Below are 19,578 nucleotides of genomic sequence, written 5' to 3'. Positions count from 1 at the left end.
TGGGGATACTGGGTCACCTGTGCCTCTCCTGCCTGTGGCCCTGCAGATTCTGATTCTTTGGATTCCCCCAACCCATCGTCAGCGCTCACCTCCCTGCAGTGGGTGGCGGACATCCTGCCCTCCAGTATCCGCGTGCAGGGGAAGACGTTCAGCCAGCAGCTGGAGCACCTACTCACGCCTCCCGAGCGCTATGGGATCTGCCGGGCTCTTGAGAGCTTCTTCCAGCACAGGTGGCCCGGCTGGAGTGGCGCTGGGGACCTGCTCTGGGTGGACCCCAAACCCGGCCCAGACTCACCATTGGGTCTCCCTGACTGAGCCTCCCCATCCCCCTTCTCCTGGGGGAGGTTCGGGGGAAAAAAAAGTAGCAGATTGTACCAGGGTCCCCAAGGTGGGGACCGTTGGGCTGCCCCAGAACAAACCCTGCCTCTGAAACCTCCTAGCCACGTGACCCCGGGGCAAGTCACAGCCTTTTCTGTAAAGTGGAGCAGACAATGTTGAGGGTGGGACCCTCACAGGAACAGGAGTTCCAGTGTCAGCAAAGCCCCAAGATGCCAAACGCCCGAGGGCACTGCCCACCGGCCAGGCCCCTTGGGGGTTCGTTTGACATCTTTTTGCACCTCAGGGACGGCAGGCTGCGATCATCATGCTCCTAAGTCCCTAAGGGTTCATTGTCCTGGTCCATGCAAAGCTCCTCACTTGTTCATCTTTTTTTTTTTTTTTTTATAATTTATTTTTCTGAAGCTGGAAACGGGGAGAGACAGTCAGACAGACTCCTGCATGCGCCCGACCGGGATCCACCCGGCACGCCCACCAGGGGGCGACGCTCTGCCCACCAGGGGACGATGCTCTGCCCTTCCGGGGCATCGCTCTGTTTCGACCAGAGCCACTCTAGCGCCTGGGGCAGAGGCCAAGGAGCCATCCCCAGCGCCTGGGCCATCTTTGCTCCAATGGAGCCTTGGCTGCGGGAAGGGAAGAGAGAGACAGAGAGGAAGGAGAGGGGGAGGGGTGGAGAAGCAGTGGGCGCTTCTCCTGTGTGCCCTGGCCGGGAATCGAACCCGGGACTTCTGCATGCCAGGCCGACGCTGTACCACTGAGCCAACCAGCCAGGGCCACTTGTTCATCCTTTTTGGTTTGTTTGTTTAAGGAGTTTCATTAAGACATAGTTCCCGCGCCATACAATTCATCCATTGGAGTGTGAATTCAATGCGCTGGTTTTTAGTATATCCACAAATATGTACAACTATCACCACACTGAAATTTAGAACATTTTTGTCACCTCAAAAGGCACTCTGCCTCCTGTTGCCATCAGCCTCTCCCTCTCTCCCTCTTCCCTGCTCCTCCTCACCTTAAGGAACCACTAATTAATCTACTTTATGTCTTTATCATTTTCCTGTTCTGGACATTTCAACACAAACAGAACCGCACAATGTGTGGACTTTTGTGTCTACTTCTTCCACCGAGACTGTTTTCAGCCTTCCTCCAAGTTATAACATCGACTTCATTTCTTTTTATGGCTAAATAATACTCCATTGTAGGGATAGAACACACTCTGTCCATCCATCCATCGACAGTTAGGTGTTTCTACCTTTCATTCCCTTTCGCCCCAATCCCCTCTCTGTGTCCCCCCCCCCGCTCCCGCCAAGTCTGTTGAGTTTAATGGGCACCCCTTTGTCTGCAGATGTTGAAAAGTGGGTGTGGCTGTTCCCTGCTATGTCTTTGTATTTCCCATCACCATTGTGCTATACACTGCATTCTGTGTCTGGCTTCTTTTTTTTTTTTTTTTTTTTTTTTGTATTTTTCTGAAGCTGGAAACGGGAAGAGACAGACAGACTCCCGCATGCACCCGACCGGGATCCACCTGGCACGCCCACCAGGGGCGAAGCTCTGCCCACCAAGGGGTGATGCTCTGCCCCTCCGGGGCGTCGCTCTGCCCCGACCAGAGCCACTCTAGCGCCTGGGGCAGAGGCCAAGGAGCCATCCCCAGCGCCCGGGCCATCCTTGCTCCAATGGAGCCTTGGCTGCAGGAGGGGAAAAGAGAGAGAGGAAGGAGGCGGGTGGTGGAGAAGCAAATGGGCGCTTCTCCTATGTGCCCTGGCCGGGAATCGAACCCCCGCACGCCAGGCCGACGCTCTACCGCTGAGCCAACCGGCCAGGGCCTGGCTTCTTTTATTTATTTATTTTTCCCCACCCAGTGCTCTGCATCTGGATCTGTCCATGTTTCTCTGCCGTACATTTAATACACGGTGTGTAGCTGCGGCCACATTACTGCAGATCGCAGCCACAGTCTCATCGGTTTCCTTTGCCCGTGACAGACACAGTGTTGCCTCCACTCTCTTCCACCACAGTAACATTGTGATGAACATCCATCTCTGTGCTCATTGTCCCACGGAGCTGTGCACAATTTATTGGAAATCTAGATCTAAGAGCAGAACTGCTAGATGGATGTTCGGGTATTTGTTTACCTAATGTGACGAGGCTGGGTCAAACCGCTTCCCAGAGCACTGTTTCCGCTCACACCAGCGGTGCACACGGGCTCCCTCATCGCCGGGTCCTGGCCAACATGTGGCATTATCCAGCTTTCTGGTTTGTTTGTTTTTTTTGTTTTGTTTTTTTTTTTGTATTTTTCTGAAGCTGGAAACGGGGAGAGACAGTCAGACTCCCGCATGCGCCCGACCGGGATCCACCCGGCACGCCCACCAGGGGCAACGCTCTGCCCACCAGGGGCGATGCTCTGCCCCTCCAGGCGTCGCTCTGCTGTGACCAGAGCCACTCTAGCGCCTGGGGCAGAGGCCAAGGAGCTATCCCCAGCGCCCGGGCCATCCCTGCTCCAATGGAACCTTGGCTGCGGGAGGGGAAGAGAGAGACAGAGAGGAAGGAGAAGGGGAGGGGTGGAGAGGCAGATGGGCGCTTCTCCTGTGTGCCCTGGACGGGAATTGAACCCGGGACTCCTGCAGGCCAGGCCGACGCTCTACCACTGAGCCAACCGGCCAGGGCTAGCTTTCTGTTTTTGCTAGTCTTTTGGGCCATAAAGTGACATCTTGGTTTGGGTTTTTTTTTAATTATTAATTACTTTAAACATCCTCTAATATCCTTGTCCACTTTTTTTTTCATTTCCTTTTTCCTATAAATTATTTTTGTTAAAAAAATTATTTTTGTTTTGTTGGGCTTTTTGTTCTTGATTTGCAAAAGTTCTTGGTTAATTTTAAACGTTGTTACTATCACCTCCCACTGGTCATTTCTGTTATTACTGCTGTGATATCTAATGCTAATGTACCCAGGTTGTGCTTCTTTGAACGGGTATTCTTGGTTTTGTGTAATCAAATTCATGCACATGGGGTTTCATGGCTTTGACTTTGAATTTTTGTTTTGAGAAGTTCTTCTCTGCCTCTCCTAGCTCAAAAGATACTTTCCTGCAATTCTCTTCTATTAACTTTTTATAATTTTATCTTCACACTTTGGTCTTTCATCCACCTAGTGTTCATCTTTCAGCATGGTGTGAGGTGAGAATTCAGTTTTCCCTTTCCCATGCAGAGACCAGCCAACTATTTCTATGAAGGGCTGGATAGTGAATACTTTCAGCTTTTGGGGCCAGTCTCCACCGAAACAATTCAAGTATGCTGTTGTAGCTTCTGAGCAGCCGCAGACAAACATAAAACAGGCATGGTCACGTCCCGGTAAAACTTTCTTTACGAAAACAGGTGGTGGGCCCGATTTTGGCCTATGGACCGTCGCTTGCTTGTCCCTGACACAGTGACTCTGCTTTCCCAACACACTCTCCATATGTTTCAGTCTTCACCACAGCTCTGTGCGGTAGATGTCCTTTTTGTCCCCATTTTATAGGTGAGGAGACTGAGGCCCAGGGAAGTTAAGTAACTTGAGAAAGGTCCCTTGGCTGGTAAGCGGCAGAGGAAGGGTTTGAATTTGGGCAGACTGTCCGGAGAACCTACCGTCCCGCCCACCTCTCTGTCTCGGCGTGAGCCCGAAGTCTGTGGCCTAGAAGGGCTCCCCTTACTCGTCCCCACCCCACCCAGTGAGGCGAGCCCCTGAGGAACGAACCCCACGCTCCTGCACCCTCCCTCAGGAACATCGACACCCTCATCGTTGACGTCTACCCTGTGCTGGACTCGCCCGTCAAGCAGGTGCTTTGGCAGTTCATCTACCAGCTGCTGACTTACGAGGAGCAGGAGCTCTGTCAGGAGAAGATCGCGTGCTTTCTGGGCTACACGGCCATGACAGGTAAGCAGCCCCCCTTCCTGCCCAGCCTGCCGGGGAAGAGCCAGGCACCTGTTCTCCCCTGCTGGGTACTCCAGCAGACTTGGGCCCTCTCACACACAGCTGTGTCCACCTAGATATATGCCCATCGCACCCAGCTGGTCCCAGGCTAGGTCCCACGCTAGGCCCCGCAGATGTGCCTTCCCTGCTTTTTTTTTTTGTGTGTGTGTATTTTTCCGAAGCTGGAAACGGGGAGACAGTCAGACAGACTCCCGCATGCGCCCGACCGGGATCCACCCGGCACGCCCACCAGGGGCGAAGCTCTGCACCAGGGGGCGATGCTCTGCCCCTCTGGGGCGTTGCTCTGTTGCGACCAGAGCCACTCTAGCGCCTGGGGCAGAGGCCAAGAAGCCATCCCCAGTGCCCGGGCCATCTTTGCTCCAATAGAGCCTTGTGCCTTCCTTGCTTTAAGGAGCAAATGCAGTGTAACCTTAGACACCTCATCTAACTACTTGGGGTCTCAGGTTTCTCACCCACAAAGTGTGGCTGTGCTTTGCACCCCAGGAAGTGTGGCACCAATCGAGAAGTCCGTGTAGCCGCTGTCTGCAGACCGGCATCGTGAGCGTGTGGCTGGGTCACGTCTGGCTGGGCGCAGACACGCACATGGCCTGCCAGGCCTTCCCACTGCTGCCACCTGCTGCAGTGCCCGTGTGCCCACAAAACCATGCACTTCATCGTTTAGGCCATGGGCATCGAAACCCTGTACATTTATTCTAGGCGTGCTGTACCTGCTGGTCACAGCCTGCAGATCTACGTGCTGGCCCTTGTGTGCCCACTGTCCCTCGTCTCAGGGTCACACAATTAGTAGGGGGCTCCAGGATTGTAGCAAAAAAGCTCAGGGTGCAGGTGTCTCACACATCTGCCTAGACCTGGAACCTTCCTTTTCATCCCAGAAGTCCCTATAGACAGCAGTGACTAGGGGTTGAGACCTGGGACCGTGGGGCCCTGGGCTCTCGTCCTGAGAAGAGGCCGCATGGCCACCTCCCCCAGCCTCCCTCTCCGGGTAGCACCACCCCCTGCTCCGGTTCCTGGTGCCGGTTTCTCTCCCGAGGCTTCCCCTGGACAGCTGTCCCAGAGCCGAGCAGGGCCAGGGTCACAGACTGGCACTGCTGGCCACTGCCCTCCCCTACCTGTTTGGTGGCCCCACTTTGTATCCCACGACAGAGCCAGAACCCTCGCTGGACCTAGAGCCAGAGCCGGAGCCGGAGCCCCCGTCGCGGAGCTCCCTGAGGGCCTCGTCCGTGTGCCGCCGCAGCCTGCGGTCCCAGGGCCTGGAGGCCAGCCACAGCTGCGGTAAGGCCCCCGGCCGAGAGGCAGGAGAGGGTAGGAGGAAGCCACCAGGGCCTGTTTTGTTTTTTTTTCCCACCTGCAAAATGAGAAATCCCTAGAAACAGGCTGAGCGGTGGTCCTTCGGGGCCATAAGGGTTAGCAGGTTCTTTCTCCGCGGCCTCGGGCTGGGTGGTCTGGGAAGCAGTCATTAGACCCCTCATAGCTGACTCTGGCCTCCCTGATTCCCTGCCAGGTCCCAGCGACTGTCCTGAGATGCCTCTTCCTCTGATCCCAGGAGAGCGCCAGGCGGGTGATGGCACGTCCCTCCCTGAGACCCCCAACCCCAAGATGGTGAGACCTCTCCGTCTGTCTTCCCGGTGGTGTCAGTGGGAGGCTGGGGAGGACCCCTGCCTCCCCGACCACCCAGGCCTGGCCTCTGAGGCCATGTTAGGGCCACCTTGGGGAGGTGGGGGCGGCTAGACTCTCCCCGCCTCCTCTTCCTGCAGATGTCGGCTGTCTACGCAGAGCTGGAGTCCAGACTGAACAGCAGCTTCAAAGGGAAGATCGGGACCGCGTCCAGATCCCGTGCGTCCCCACCAGCGCCCAGCTTAGTGGGCACAGCAGGTAGGGGCTCGGCCAGCCCAGCTCCTGAGGGCAGCACGGGGCTCTGTCGGTCCAATCGGGTGGCTGGGTGTTGCCCCACCTCCGGGCACAATCCTGGAGTCTCTCTGCTCCATATCCATGGGAATGAGTTGTGGGGCGACCCCAGCAGCCTCCATGGTGAGGGGCCATCAAGGTCAGGGTTGTCCTTGTCTCTCTGTGTCCCTTCTGAGCCTCACCCCTGCTGTAGATCTAGAAAAGCAGAGGCCGCCCCCAAAGGAGTCCCCCAAGTTAGCATGTGACCGTTGGATAAACGTTTGAGTGCGTGCCTTGCTCTGTGAATGGAGCAGCTGGAAAGATGGTTACTCGCAGGACACACATGAGACTCCTCTGAAGTTCAGCAGGCAGGACGGCAGTGGTCCTGGGAGCCAAGGACCTGCTGGGTGTAGGGGGTGCCTTATGACCCTTGGCCTGGGGCCCGCAGAAGGCCTCTTGGCCCTCTGAGTTTGGATCCGGACTGTCCTGGGCTTAAGCAGTACACCCACCTCTAATCTCTGATCACCCTCAGGGAAGAGTATGGGGAGTGGGGTCACCCTGATTTTCCTGCACTGTGTCCCGAGAGGGAAAAGAAGGTGTCCAGGGATACAGAATCAACCTACCGTGGGGCCCTCCCCTCCAGCCTGCACCTGGAACCCAGGTACTGACGGAAGAGGGGTCCTCATGAACCCTCCCCTCCCCTTCCCTCCCCCAGGGCCCAGGACCCTGTCCAGCATCTCCTGGCCCAGCGAGAGGCGCCTGCCCTCCCCCTGCTACTACCCGCTGTGTTCAGGGGGCCCGGCCTCGCCCAGCAGCTCCGAGTCCCACCCCTACGCCAGCCTGGACAGCAGCAGGGCGCCCTCCCCGCAGCCGGGCCCCGGACCCATCCACTCCGACAGCCCCCCCAGCCCGGACCTGGCCCGCCAGCCCGGCCGCGGGAAGCTCTTCACGTTCTCCCGGCCGGTGCGAAGCCGGGATACTGACCGCTTCCTGGATGTCCTGAGCGAGCAGCTGGACCCCCGGGTCACTGTTGTGGATGATTTCCTGAGCCCTGAGAATGACTATGAGGAGGTAGGTCTGAGCATGCAGGCGGATGTGGAGGGCCGGGGTAAAGGTGTGATATGGGGGGGTCTTTAAGGGGAACAGTGTCCCTGAGTTCCTGCAAGAGGCCTGCTGCCCTGGACCTGTCACAGGCTACCTTTCTTCCTGGCTTGAGCTATCCCACCTTTTGACTCAAGTTATTACACCCCTTACCCAAGGCTACGCCATAAACCCTGTCCCAGGTTACCCCATTCCTCGTCCTTGGCTACCCCACACACCGTCAGGCCACCCTTCCCCCACAGCCTCAGCCTGTCCCACCAGACTGTCCTATCCTTGTCCCCAGGCCATCCCCTTCCCTGCCCCAGGCTATCCCACTCTTCCTCACATTGCTCCACGCTCTACTGCTCCTGGGCTGGCTTGGTCCTCCCCTCCCCCATCCTGTCCCCATCAGATGAGCTTCCACGATGACGACCAGGGCAGCTTCCTAACCAACGAGCGGAGCAGCGCCAGCGAATGCATCAGCAGCAGCGAGGAAGGCAGCTCCCTCACCTACTCCTCCATCTCCGACCACATCCCCCCGCCCCCGCTCAGCCCCCCACCGCCGCCACCCTTGCCCTTCCATGACCCCAAGCCCAGCTCCCGCACCCCTGAAGGTCCCTGGGGCCCCCCTCAGACTCTGGCCAAACCCCTCTCCCAACTCAGCCATCCTGTCCCTCCACCACCCCCGCCACCCCTGCCCCCACCTGTGCCCTGCGCACCCCCCATGATGTCCCGGGGCCTGGGCCACCGCCGCAGCGAGACCAGCCACATGAGCGTCAAGCGCCTACGGTGGGAGCAGGTGGAGAACTCGGAAGGCACCATCTGGGGTCAGGTAGGTGACCTGGGGCCCCAGGCTGCCCTGCACCAGGGGAGGGTGGTCCTGGAAAGCAGCGCTGACAGCAAAACACTGCCCAGCTTCTAGCCCCTGGCACTTCCCTGATTCAGTTCCCCTGGCATCGGGAACCCGGGGCAGCTCTGGTGAACTCATTTCCTGTGAAGGACACTTCAAAACAGGCCAGCCCTGGCCGGTTGGCTCAGTGGTAGAGCGTCGGCCTGGCGTGCAGGAGTCCTGGGTTCGATTCCTAGCCAGGGCACACAGGAGAAGCGCCTATCTGCTTCTCCACCCCTCCCCCTCTCCTTCCTCTCTGTCTCTCTCTTCCCCTCCTGCAGCCGAGGCTCCATTGGAGCAAAGTTGGCCCAGGCCCTGAGGATGGCTCCATGGCCTCTGCCTCAGGTGCTAGAGTGGCTCTGGTCACGAGAGAGCGACGCCCCGGATGGGCAGAGCATCGCCCCCTGGTGGGCGTGCCGGGTGGATCCCGGTCGGGCGCATGCGGGAGTCTGTCTGACTGCCTCCCCTTTTCCAGCTTCAGAAAAATACAAAAAAAAAACAAACCAGGGCCAGACCCCTCGGCCAACCCCTCGGTGGCGCTAGCCCCTTTGCAGTCCCTTGACCCTCTGCCCCAGCACAACTGCCGGCTTCTGTGTGGACGGTGTTCCGAGTGTGAGTGTTACCCACCATCGGAGGAGCCAGCTCACCGCCTGATAACTTAGATGATTTAGCTCCTCCCACAGTCTCCTGTCCCTGGGTGTAGCCCGGGACCTGATGGGGGCTTTCCCTGGAGGACAGCCGTCCAGCTGCCAGGGTTCCTCCTCACTTGGAGCCTGCCCCTCCCTCCCTTGCAGCTTGGGGAAGACTCTGACTATGATAAGCTGAGTGACATGGTGAAATACCTTGACCTGGAGCTCCACTTCGGCACCCAGAAACCAGCTAGTGAGTGGCCTGAGTGCTCTAGGGGACCCCAATACCAGGGACTCTGTGGCAACCCCCCAACTGCTTTCTGTGGCATCCCAGGGCTTAGAACCCCCGAGGTCCGCACTGACTTCCGCTTACTGAGCCACGTTAACTTTTTAGAGCCTCGGTCTTTCCACCTCAAAATGGAGACACTAACAGCTGGCCCTTGTCACATGCTTACCCAAGGCCAGACACCCTCATTGTCATTGCCAAATGAATCCTGTGACACTGACAACTTCCTGATGATAAAACACAGGGAGGCTAGGTAATTGCTCTGTCACACAGCCGGAATAAGGTGGACAGGAGGCATCCACACACCCTTTCCAGTCCCCCTCTCCCCTCACTCCTCTCTGAGCATCTTCCTAGAGTTGTTGGGTGGGGCTCCGGGCAACCAGGGATAGTGTGTGTGGAAAGTGGTTCCGAGAGGGAAGGGAAAGGCCCTTGTCCATCCAGGAAGCATCTGCAAGGTCCAGAGGTGGTTGGTTCCCCTTACTCGACCAGCTCAGTTGCACTCGCCTAGGGCCTAGAGGATGGAGGAGGGACATGCACCTTGCATGACGAGTGTGTTAGACTGGGCCGCAGAGTTCACGAGTGGGGACTGGACTCCCGGAATTCAGTCAAGGCCAGGGGTCCCCAAACTACAGCCCGCGGGCCACATGCGGCCCCCTTAGGCCATTTATCCGACCCCCGCCGCACTTCTGGAAGGGTACCTCTTTCATTGGTGGTCAGTGAGAGGAACATAGTTCCCATTGAAATATTGGTCAGTTTGTTGATTTAAATTTACTTGTTCTTTATTTTAAATATTGTATTTGTTCCCGTTTTGTTTTTTTACTTTAAAATAAGATATGTGCAGTGTGCATAGGAATTTGTTCATAGTTTTTTTTATAGTCCGGCCCTCCAATGGTCTGAGGGACAGTGAACTGGCCCCCTGTGTAAAAAGTTTGGGGACCCCTGGTCAAGGCTATGGTCGGGGTTGTCCTGGCTGTTGGGAGTGGCCCCTCTTGGTCCCTCTCACATCAGCCTCAGCCCAGCCTCCCCTCATTAAACCATCAGTTTTCCTTCCAGAACCAGTGCCTGGGCCTGAGCCTTTCAGGAAGAAGGAGGTGGTGGAGATCCTGTCCCACAAGAAGGCCTACAACACCTGTGAGGGGCCAGGGAGTCCCAGGGGTTGTGGGGGGCAGAGCCGCAGATTCGCCGTGATGGATGACAGAGATTAGGCTGTAAGGCTCCCCTCGACCCCCTTCTTACACTCTCCCCTCCACGCACACACACACACCCTACCCTGCCTCCCAGCGGAGAGAAAGTCCCCTTCCCAGTTCCCACATTCAACCAGAAGTCCCTGGGGTAGGTGCAGGAGGGGGGCGGGCCTGGACCCACCCCTATGCCCCGCCCCTTTGTGGGCGCCTAGTCTGGCCCCGCCTCCAGGCCCTTCCCTAGTATTTTTAGCCATACTCAATTCTAAACCTATCCCCCTGGAGAACGCCGCCCTCGCCTTTTAACCGGTCGCGGGAAGGACCTTCTCCACCTCTCGGCCCGCTCCTGCCCCGCCCCGGCTCCTCCCCAACCACCTCTAGGCTCCGCCCAGTAGCCCAGGAGAATCGCGGGGCCCCGTCCGCTCCCCCCCGGGGCCCCGCCCGGGCTCACCTGTGCGGCTCCGCCCGCAGCCATCCTGCTGGCGCACCTGAAGCTAAGCCCCGCGGAGCTGCGGCAGGTGCTCATGAGCATGGAGCCCCGGCGCCTGGAGCCCGCGCATCTGGCGCAGCTGCTGCTCTTCGCGCCAGACGCCGACGAGGAGCTGCGCTATCAGGCCTTCCGCGAGGCGCCCGGCCGGCTCAGCGAGCCCGACCAGTTCGTCCTGCAGGTGCCGCGGCCGTGACCCCCCGCCAAGGGTCAGGGGCTGCCCAGCGGCCTCGGCCGCCTCTGTCCGGAATCTTGCTCCGCTTGCGTTCCCACGTTCACACCTCTGAGTCCCTGTTTACCCCCTTGAATGACCAGGTCCCCCTTGGGGTCTAAAGTAGACGGGATGAGGGTGCCCCCTAGAGGTTGTGCTTAATTTTTCCTAAGGGAATACCAGGCCTAGGCGGCCAGTGGACCCCCCACCCCAGGCTGTGATGGGGCAGTGGGTCTTCTGGTCTGAGGGATGGACCCTGGGCATGCCTTCGTACCAGATGTTATCGGTTCCGGAGTACAAAACCCGCCTGCGCAGCCTCCACTTCCAGGCTACCCTGCAGGAGAAGACAGAAGAGATCAGGGGCAGCCTGGAGTGCTTACGCCAGGCCTCCCTCGAGCTCAAGAACAGCCGAAAGCTCGCCAAGATCCTGGAGGTCAGGAGGGCACATCCCCCCCTCCCTGTCACTCTACCTGCCCCTCTGCCCCTGGGGCTTCAGCCTGGAGTCCATCCTGATGGATTAGGGGGTGAGGGGTGGGGTAGTAAGTACCTGCCTGCGCCCCTTACTCTCCACAGTTTGTGTTGGCCATGGGCAACTATCTCAATGATGGACAGCCCAAAACCAACAAGACCACGGGCTTCAAAATCAACTTCCTGACGGAGGTGAGGAGCTCATCTTGCTCTGACATTGAGGTTGGGGAAGGGAGGCCAGGCCTAACAAGCAAGTTGGGGCGGAGCAGAGGAGGGACCATCAGGACCAAGGAGGGCCCTTCCCCCAGGAAGAGGAGCTGGCTGGCTGCCTGCAGCAAAGGTTGGAGTCGGGGTGGGGGTGCTCCTCTGAGCCCAGCCTCAGGATGTGGAATTACGGAGAGCAGGGGAGCAGGGAGGAAGAGCTCCAGGAGAAAGAGGAGAACCCGTCTGGTACCCTCAGTAGCAGCACACCACTCAGTTTAGTCACACACACCCCCCCCCCCAAGATGTAGCATCAGAAAAAAGACAGGTCAAATACCCAGTCTTCTCCCAGGGTTTCTGGGACTTTTCCCCAGTGTGCCTTTTGTTTTTTGGTTTTTTTTTTTAAAGAGTAAAGGCCATGACCGGTTGGCTCAGCAGTAGAGCATTGACCCTGCGTGTGGAAGTCCCAGGTTCAATTCCTGGTCAGGGCACACAGGAGAAGTGCCCATCTGCTTCCACCCTTCCCCCTCTCCTTCCTCCCTATCTCTTTCTTCCCGTCCCACAGCAAGGCTCCACTGGAGCAAAGTTGGCCCGGGCGCTGGGGATGGTGCCGTGGCTTCCACCTCAGGTGCTAGAATGGCCCTGGCTGCAGCCGAACAATGGCCCAGATGGGCAAAGCATCGCCCCCCGGTGGGCATGCCAGGTGGATCCCTGTAGGGCACATGTGGGAGTCTGACTGCCTCCCTCCTTCTAACTTCCAAAAAACACAAAAGGAAAAAAAGTTAAAAAAAAGAGGAAGAAAAACTTCAAATTTAGATATAACTAGTTTAGGATGTCTGAGGCTTAGATGGGCCACAGATGCTTCTGGAAAACCACAAGAAGAAAGGTGTATGAGTGATGCTCCTCATCCCCTTGGAGTCAGAGAATCTTGGGCTCTGTCTGCTGACAAAGTCAAACTCACAAAGACAGGAAAACCTAGGACCCAGCACACACCCCCTAGCTGGGAGCTGGGGGCCTGGTTCCAGGGGACCTCAAAGTTCTGGGCCAGGAAACCTCTAACTCCTAGGAAGACCCACGGCATCCCAGCAGGTGAACCCTCAGAGTAAGGAACTCTAGAGATCGGTTTATGAGCTTCGGACTTAGTGAGTGTCGAGGGCCAGGAATTGAAGCCGCAGTCTGGGGGAAGCAAGACTGAGTGTGCCTGGTCCCATGTGATAAGGAATCTGATGGGGTCCTTGAGGGGGATATATGTTGGGGGTCACTTGCAGCTAAACTCCACCAAGACAGTGGACGGGAAGTCCACCTTCCTGCACATCCTTGCCAAATCGCTGAGCCAGCACTTCCCCGAACTCCTGGGTTTTGCTCAGGACCTACCCACTGTGCCCCTGGCTGCCAAAGGTAGGCTGGGTGGATGGAGGGGGAGGCGGAGGCACTGCCGTCCTGGGCTGGAAGTGTGGCCCCACGAGACCCTGTCCCCTTCCCTACAGTAAACCAACGGGCCCTGACCAGTGACCTGGATGACCTCCACGGCACCATCAGCGAGATACAGGCTGCCTGCCAGAGCATGACCCCCTCCAGCAAGGACAAGTTTGCTGTGGTTATGACAGTATCCTTTGAGCAGCCTGTCCCAGCGCCGCAGTGGACCCTGGGGCAGTCAGGCACAACTGGCTATGACTCCGGTGACTACTGCAGACCCTGTCTCCCGGCAGAGACTCTGGGCAGAGGCTGCCGTGGGTCCAGGGGTGCTGGCAGAGGGTCCATCCTGGGTCATTTAGAATCCAAGCCCTTATGCCAAGTATCTGTATGTCACTGGAAGGAGCATTTTTGACTGTCCTAACACTGCCACCTTATTCCATCGTCCTGGTCCACGAGAGAGCCCAGACTTGTCACGAGATACACAAAGAGACTTGTCAGGCCCTGGCCAGCCAGAGGCAGCCTGTCAGGAGAGAGGAGCATTCCCACTGAGCACAGAAAACGACACGTGCTACAGAAAAAGAGAGAGCGTTAGGCCTAGAGAGGGACGGGGGCTACTCCGAGTGAATGGTTGGGGAAGAGGGGGGTGGCGGCCTCTGGGCAGAGCCAGGAGGAAAGAGAGAGTGGTCCTGCCAAGTGGGGCAAGTGAACCCCTGGGGCTGGACTGGGTGTGGCGGGCTTCAGGGTGAACTTGCGGGCACTAGGACTGGAGCCCCTGAACAGGGTACAGTCCTCAGCTGAGCCCTCGGTCTGGGGCAGCTCGGCTGCTGTCTGGGGTCACTGCCTAGGAACCCGGGGATACCCAGCCGGTTGGCTGTCTCCTTGACAGAGGCCCATCAGTCGTTCCTGGAGACGGCCCAGCCAGTGTTGCGGGCACTGGACGGGCTGCAGCTGGAGGCCATGGAGGAGCTGGGCAAGGCGCTGGCCTTCTTCGGGGAGGATTCCAAAGCCACCACCTCCGAGGCCTTCTTCGGCATCTTCGCAGAGTTCATCAGCAAGTTCGAGGTGAGCCCCAGTGGAAGGCTGAAGGGGCCCGTCAGGAGAGGTCAGGAGCAGAAGTCAAAAGAGGGGAGTCTTTCTGTGAAACAGGGGGTTGGGAAAGCATCCCCCAGTGAGTGACACAACCCCCAGCCTGGGAGGGGAAGTCTCTGCCCTGGCTCTGGAGTGGCGAGATGAAGCAGGGTGGGTGTTGGGGAGTTGCTCTTAGAACCACCGACCAAGCCCTTCCCACCTGCCGCTTCCTCCCCAGCGGGCGCTCAGTGACCTGCAGGCCGGGGAGGGTTCTCGCAGCTCAGGGATGGCTTCGCCCCTGGCCTGGTGACGGTGGTGGCCCTGCGCCCCCTTCAGCTCGGGCGTGGAGAGGGACTCCAGAGGCTGGGACCAAGAAGGCAGCCTGGATGCCACCGACGTCTGGGTCACACCTGCCCCGTCGCACGCCTCGTGCCTGGAAGCTCGGGCATCTCTGCCCACTGGGCCCGCGTCTCCAGCTACCTCAGCCGTAGAACTTCGGCCACCTGGAATGCACGGGGTTCAGCCGAACCCCCATCTCCTGGCCGAGCTCTGGCCGTAAGCACTGCTGGGTGCGTGGGACAGGAGCAGACACGGACTCCCAGGGAGAGTGAGCCACCACTGCCCATGGGCACTGGTGTGTTCGCTCCGGGAGGACCGTCCTCAGGTCCCGGGCATGGCTGTGCCATGTTCCGCTGGCTTCCTGCCCCTCGCCTGCTTGGCTCCCAGGCATGCAAGCAGGAGCCGGCTGCACGAGCCCTCAGGCCACAGGTGACCCAGGGCGGGGTGGGGGCAGCAACCAGCAGGTGAATTGCTCTGCTATTTGCTCCTCCATGACTCAGCACACCAGGTTCGGAGGAAGGACATCTAAACCTTGCTTAGTCCTCTCTGAGTGGGCTGGGGCACACTATCATGGAGCACAGACCTCGTGGGCCCCAAGCCCTGGAGAAGGAGGCAGAAGCCCCTGAACACGCCACACCGTGGGGCATTGAGGCCTGGAGGTCCCTCAGCCAGCCAGGGCCTCCTAGGGCTACTGTGAAGAAGGCAGGCAGGCAGGCAGGCAGGGAGGAGAGCCCTTCTGTCTGCAGCCAGCCTGGGTCTTGGAAGCGGGAAGAAACTGCAATTGGCTGCTGCCCTGACGGGGTCAGGTCGGGTGGAGGTGGAGGAAAGCAGGGGAGAGAAGTAGACAGGACTGGATTAGGAAAACCCTTCTGTTAGACTGCAGAATGGAGGGCTTCGTCCCGTGGACTAGCTCGAAGCAGCGTAGCAGGGGTCACTTTGCAGTGGGCAGTCTGGGAGTGGGGGCATCATCAGAGTAGGGGAGCCAGCACGGGGAGATGTCTAGGTGGTGAATGACCGGGACTCAGTGGCTGATTGGAGACGTGACGGTCCCTGAACCAGGTCCTGTGAGTCAAGCAGGCTTAGGGGTGAAGGACACAGGCTAGGACATATTTGGGATCCCAGCCGCTGTTCTTCATGTGTAGGGACTGGGGATGGAAAAGAGAGCTGCCTGGACCCCGGGCGCAGGGGTGCGGTGGGCAGGGAGGGCGTGTTGACGACCGTTCTTTCTTTCCAAGCTCCAATGGGCAACTCCTGACACCAAGTAGCTTCCTGTCGCCGCTTTCTTTACCTTCCAGGGAAGTCTGAACTGGGCTCTACCCCCCTCCTTGGATTCTTTCCCTCCCACTGGGCTCAAACAGCCCACGTGGCTCCCAGGAGACCCCTTCCGTTCCTGCCAGTCCCCTCCCACAAGCCCCCTTTGAGGCCGTGTACGTGTTTTGTGGTGGTCGTTGCTGTTCCCCGCTAAAACAGCCTGTCTAATTCAAGGGTGGGGAGGAAACACCCACCTGTGATGCGTGCTACACATGTCTCCCCGGCAGCTCAAGCTGGGTTAATTTCCATACATTTACAAAGCTGTGTCTCTGAGAAACAGGCAGGAGGGCAGTTAATCCCCATTCGAGATCTGTAGTGATGACAGACGTCAGCAGGCCGCGAACAGGTGTCACCCCACAGCCCAGGTAGCCCGTAGGGCATTTTCCTGCCGGTTAGAAACACATGGTAGATCCAGCCCTGTGCCAGGGAGCACAGGTTGGCAAGCTGAGCACTAGTTAGGTTTCTCCCTAACATCCCGTCTATGGGTTATCTCTTTGCTACGTAATGCCTGGTAACAAACTGTCCCAAAACTCAGTTGCTTAAAACGGCGGCCACTTACTGCTCATGAGTCTGTGGGTCAACTAGGCAGTTCTGCTCTGAGTGGACTCAGTGGGCTCACTCATGTATCTAGAGTCACCTGCGCTAACCATACAGGGCCCTCTCCCATGTCTGGGGCGTTGGCTTGGGAGTGTTGGGGTGGTTTCATGTGGCCTCTCATCCTCCAGCCAAATTGCTGGGATGATTCACATGGTGGAGGCAGGGGTCCAAGAGAAAAACAAAGGCAGGCCCTGGCCGGTTGGCTCAGTGGTAGAGCGTCGGCCTGGCGTGCGGAAGTCCCGGGTTCGATTCCCGGCCAGGGCACACAGGAGAGGCGCCCATCTGCTTCTCCACCCCTCCCCCTCTCCTTCCTCTCTGTCTCTCTCTTCCCCTTCCGCAGCCAAGGCTCCATTGGAGCAAAGATGGCCCGGGCGCTGGGGATGGCTCTGTGGCCTCTGCCTCAGGAGCTAGAATGGCTCTGGTTACAACAGAGCGATGCCCCGGATGGGCAGAGCATCGCCCCCTGGTGGGCGTGCTGGGTGGATCCCGGTCAGGCACATGCGGGAATCTGACTGCCTCCCCGTTTCCAGCTTCAGAAAAACAAAGGCAGAGGAGACACCTTTTTAGCGGAAGCTCAGAACTGGCATGCCATCCCTTCCACCACAGTCTATTGTCAAAGCAAGTGACCAAGTGACAACCCAGCCCGGTATCTAGGAGAAGGGAAATGCCTCCCACTCTTGAAGAGAGAGGCGGTAAAATCACATTGCAGAGGATTCCAGGGTGGGTGAGGAATCAGGCCGTTTTTGCAATCACTGTACCATATGGCCTCTTGGCCAGACACCTGGTCCAGACCCTAGCCTCCTTCAAGTCCTCAGTGCCCCTGGCCCTGCCTGGACCCAGCATGGCTCTGGCGATCTACCCTCATGTGTCCTCCAGGTGGGATGCTCCTCACTCTCTCTTACCTAGTTACCCGTGAGTGACCTAACTCCTCTCCAGACACACTCAGTCCGGTGGGCAGCAGTGGCCTGTGCCTGCCTGGAAACCAGCGTCCCTTGTCCCTGCCGGGGAAAGCGCCCTGGTTTTCCTTTGGGAAAGAATCCCTCCCCCTACTTCCACACCCTGGAGCAGTGCCGATTGGATAAGGACGGTCTTAGTGACTCCGGCTGGGTGGTTCAGGGTCAATTCAAGATTCAACGTAGAACTGTTTGGGAAGGGAGGTGTCCTTCTGGATGAATTGCTGGCTGTAAGGAGGGGTGGACGCCTAGAGGGAGCCGCCAAGACCACCCCCTGGAGATGACCTACCTGGGTATGGAGCCGAGACGGGAGAGCAGAAGAGAGATCAATCACTCCGGACATCTCTCTGGCCCCGGATCCAAGAATGCCTGAAGCAAGAATCTGGACTTGTCAGTTTCCAAGCCAACAAATTCCTTCCCCATTTGTAAATTTTTAAAATTTTATTTGAATTTTTGGCTTAGGCTGGTTTGGACAGGTTTCTGTCCCTTGCAACACGAAGGGGGTTGACTAATATACATCCATCAACAGATGCTTAGAGATGTTCAGTCTTTTAACATTCTCAGTGAACTCTCTTCTTTCGTAAATGCACTTGCCAATATCTTTTGACTGCCTCCGAGGAGCCAGGATTAATGCCGAATGCAAACATCTTGTGGTTCCATGTGTCTGAGTCTGTTTTCCTAGGGTTGTGTTTCCTGGTGGCTCTACATCGAGTCAGGACAAAGCCCTATATGGGAGCCAATATGTCCCCCTCCACACTCCTCACCAAATGACAAAGTGAGAATGCAAGCACCTTTGCCACAGGACTTTCTCTCTCAATAATACCAACAAATAACATAGTCTAATTACACACCGCCTTTCCTAATAACATCACTCAGTAGTTACGAGGTAGCGTGCTCAGTGTTTTTACAAATTTCATTTCATTTTACTTTGACAACAACCCTCTGAAGTGGGTTTTGTTCCTTTTTACAAATAAAGAAGTCTGAAACTCAGGAAGGTTATGTGACTTGCTGGATCAAAAACCTGGGGTCTGTCTAAATCCAAAGCCTGTCCTCTGAGTGGAAATATCTTCTTCGTTTTGCTTAACATCATTTTTACGGCTTATTTAATTTTAATAGTAATGTTCCAAGGACCGCAGATGCTGGTGACTTCAACATAAAGCGACTACCTCATTTCTTACTACTTTCTGCTCTAGCTCGGAGGACCATAACAAAATACCATAGACTGACTGACTGAAAAAACAGGAATCTAAGAAAAAAAACAAAAAACAAAAGAAAGAAAAAACAAGAATCTAGACCCTGGCCAGGTTGCTCAGTGGGTAGAGCATCATCCCGATATGCCAAGGTCGCAGGTTTGATACCTGGTCAGGGGCACATATGATAAGCAATCAGTGAGTACACAACTAAATGGAACGAGTTGATGCTTCTCTCTCTCTTTCTCTCTCTCTTTCTCAAATCAATGGGGGGGGGGAACCCCACAGGGGTCTATTTTCTCATTGTTCTGAGCCTGGAAGTTCAAGATGAAGGTAGAGGCTGGCTTGGTTCTTGCCGAGTGTGTCCTCCTGGGCTTGCCGACGGCCACCTTCTTTCTTACTGTGCCCTCACATGGCCTTTTCTGTGTGTGTGTGTGTGCATTCCTGTGTCCCTTCCTCTTCTTAAAAGGACATCAATTCTATTGGATTAAGGCCTCACCCAATCTTATTTGCCATCTGAAAGATCTCCCAAAGTCCTCGCACTCTGAGGTATTGAGGGTTAAGATGTCAACATATACATCAGGGGTCCCCAAACTACTGCCCGGCCCCACAGGCCGCATGCGGCCCCCTGAGGCCATTTATCCGGCCCCGCCGCACTTCCGGAAGGGGCACCTCTTTCATTGGTGGTCAGTGAAAGGAGCATAGTTCTCATTGAAATACTGGTCAGTTTGTTGATTTAAATTTACTTGTTCTTTATTTTAAATATTGGATTTGTTCCTGTTTTGTTTTGTTTTTACTTTAAAATATGTGCAGTGTGCATAGGGATTTGTTCATAGTTTTTTTTATAGTCCGGCCCTCCAACGGTCTGAGGGACAGTGAACTGGCCCCCTGTGTAAAAAAGTTTGGGGACCCCTGATATACATTTTGGGAGGGGCGCACAGTTCAGCCCTTCCTACCGCCTTATCATCTGGGAAGGGGATAAGAGTCCTCCTGGTTTCAAGGAGGCCTCAGAGATCACTGGATTGAGCTGATGCTTTCAGGAGAAAGGATTCCACCGAAGCAGGATTTTCTCACCTCCATCTGCAAATGTCTATG

General features: G+C 56.8%; 1 protein-coding gene across 2 annotated transcripts in view; it reads left to right on the top strand.

The window, feature by feature from the left end:
- The window catches only part of GRID2IP (Grid2 interacting protein), a 28,606-nt gene extending 10,328 nt beyond the window's left edge, over positions 1-18,278 (top strand). The window contains exons 6-22 of one of the 2 annotated variants that reach the window (XM_066273386.1): positions 47-230; positions 4,082-4,236; positions 4,371-4,373; positions 5,437-5,565; positions 5,795-5,892; positions 6,048-6,165; positions 6,893-7,248; positions 7,670-8,089; positions 8,941-9,028; positions 10,115-10,192; positions 10,714-10,910; positions 11,218-11,373; positions 11,514-11,600; positions 12,878-13,007; positions 13,097-13,215; positions 13,923-14,087; positions 14,332-18,278. In XM_066273386.1, coding sequence (XP_066129483.1) covers positions 47-230; positions 4,082-4,236; positions 4,371-4,373; positions 5,437-5,565; positions 5,795-5,892; positions 6,048-6,165; positions 6,893-7,248; positions 7,670-8,089; positions 8,941-9,028; positions 10,115-10,192; positions 10,714-10,910; positions 11,218-11,373; positions 11,514-11,600; positions 12,878-13,007; positions 13,097-13,215; positions 13,923-14,087; positions 14,332-14,403 — 2,555 coding nt within the window. In that variant the 3' untranslated portion in view covers positions 14,404-18,278. The remainder of the gene's footprint in view (positions 1-46; positions 231-4,081; positions 4,237-4,370; positions 4,374-5,436; positions 5,566-5,794; positions 5,893-6,047; positions 6,166-6,892; positions 7,249-7,669; positions 8,090-8,940; positions 9,029-10,114; positions 10,193-10,713; positions 10,911-11,217; positions 11,374-11,513; positions 11,601-12,877; positions 13,008-13,096; positions 13,216-13,922; positions 14,088-14,331) is intronic. The other variant, XM_066273387.1, reaches the window with a different exon arrangement.
- The last annotated feature ends 1,300 nt before the right edge of the window (positions 18,279-19,578 follow it).

The sequence above is a fragment of the Saccopteryx bilineata genome, chromosome 4 (assembly GCF_036850765.1).
Source record: "Saccopteryx bilineata isolate mSacBil1 chromosome 4, mSacBil1_pri_phased_curated, whole genome shotgun sequence".
Classification (NCBI taxonomy): Eukaryota; Metazoa; Chordata; class Mammalia; order Chiroptera; family Emballonuridae; genus Saccopteryx; species Saccopteryx bilineata.
Note: the sequence above shows the minus strand (reverse complement) of the source record. Positions and strands in the feature narration are given on the sequence as shown.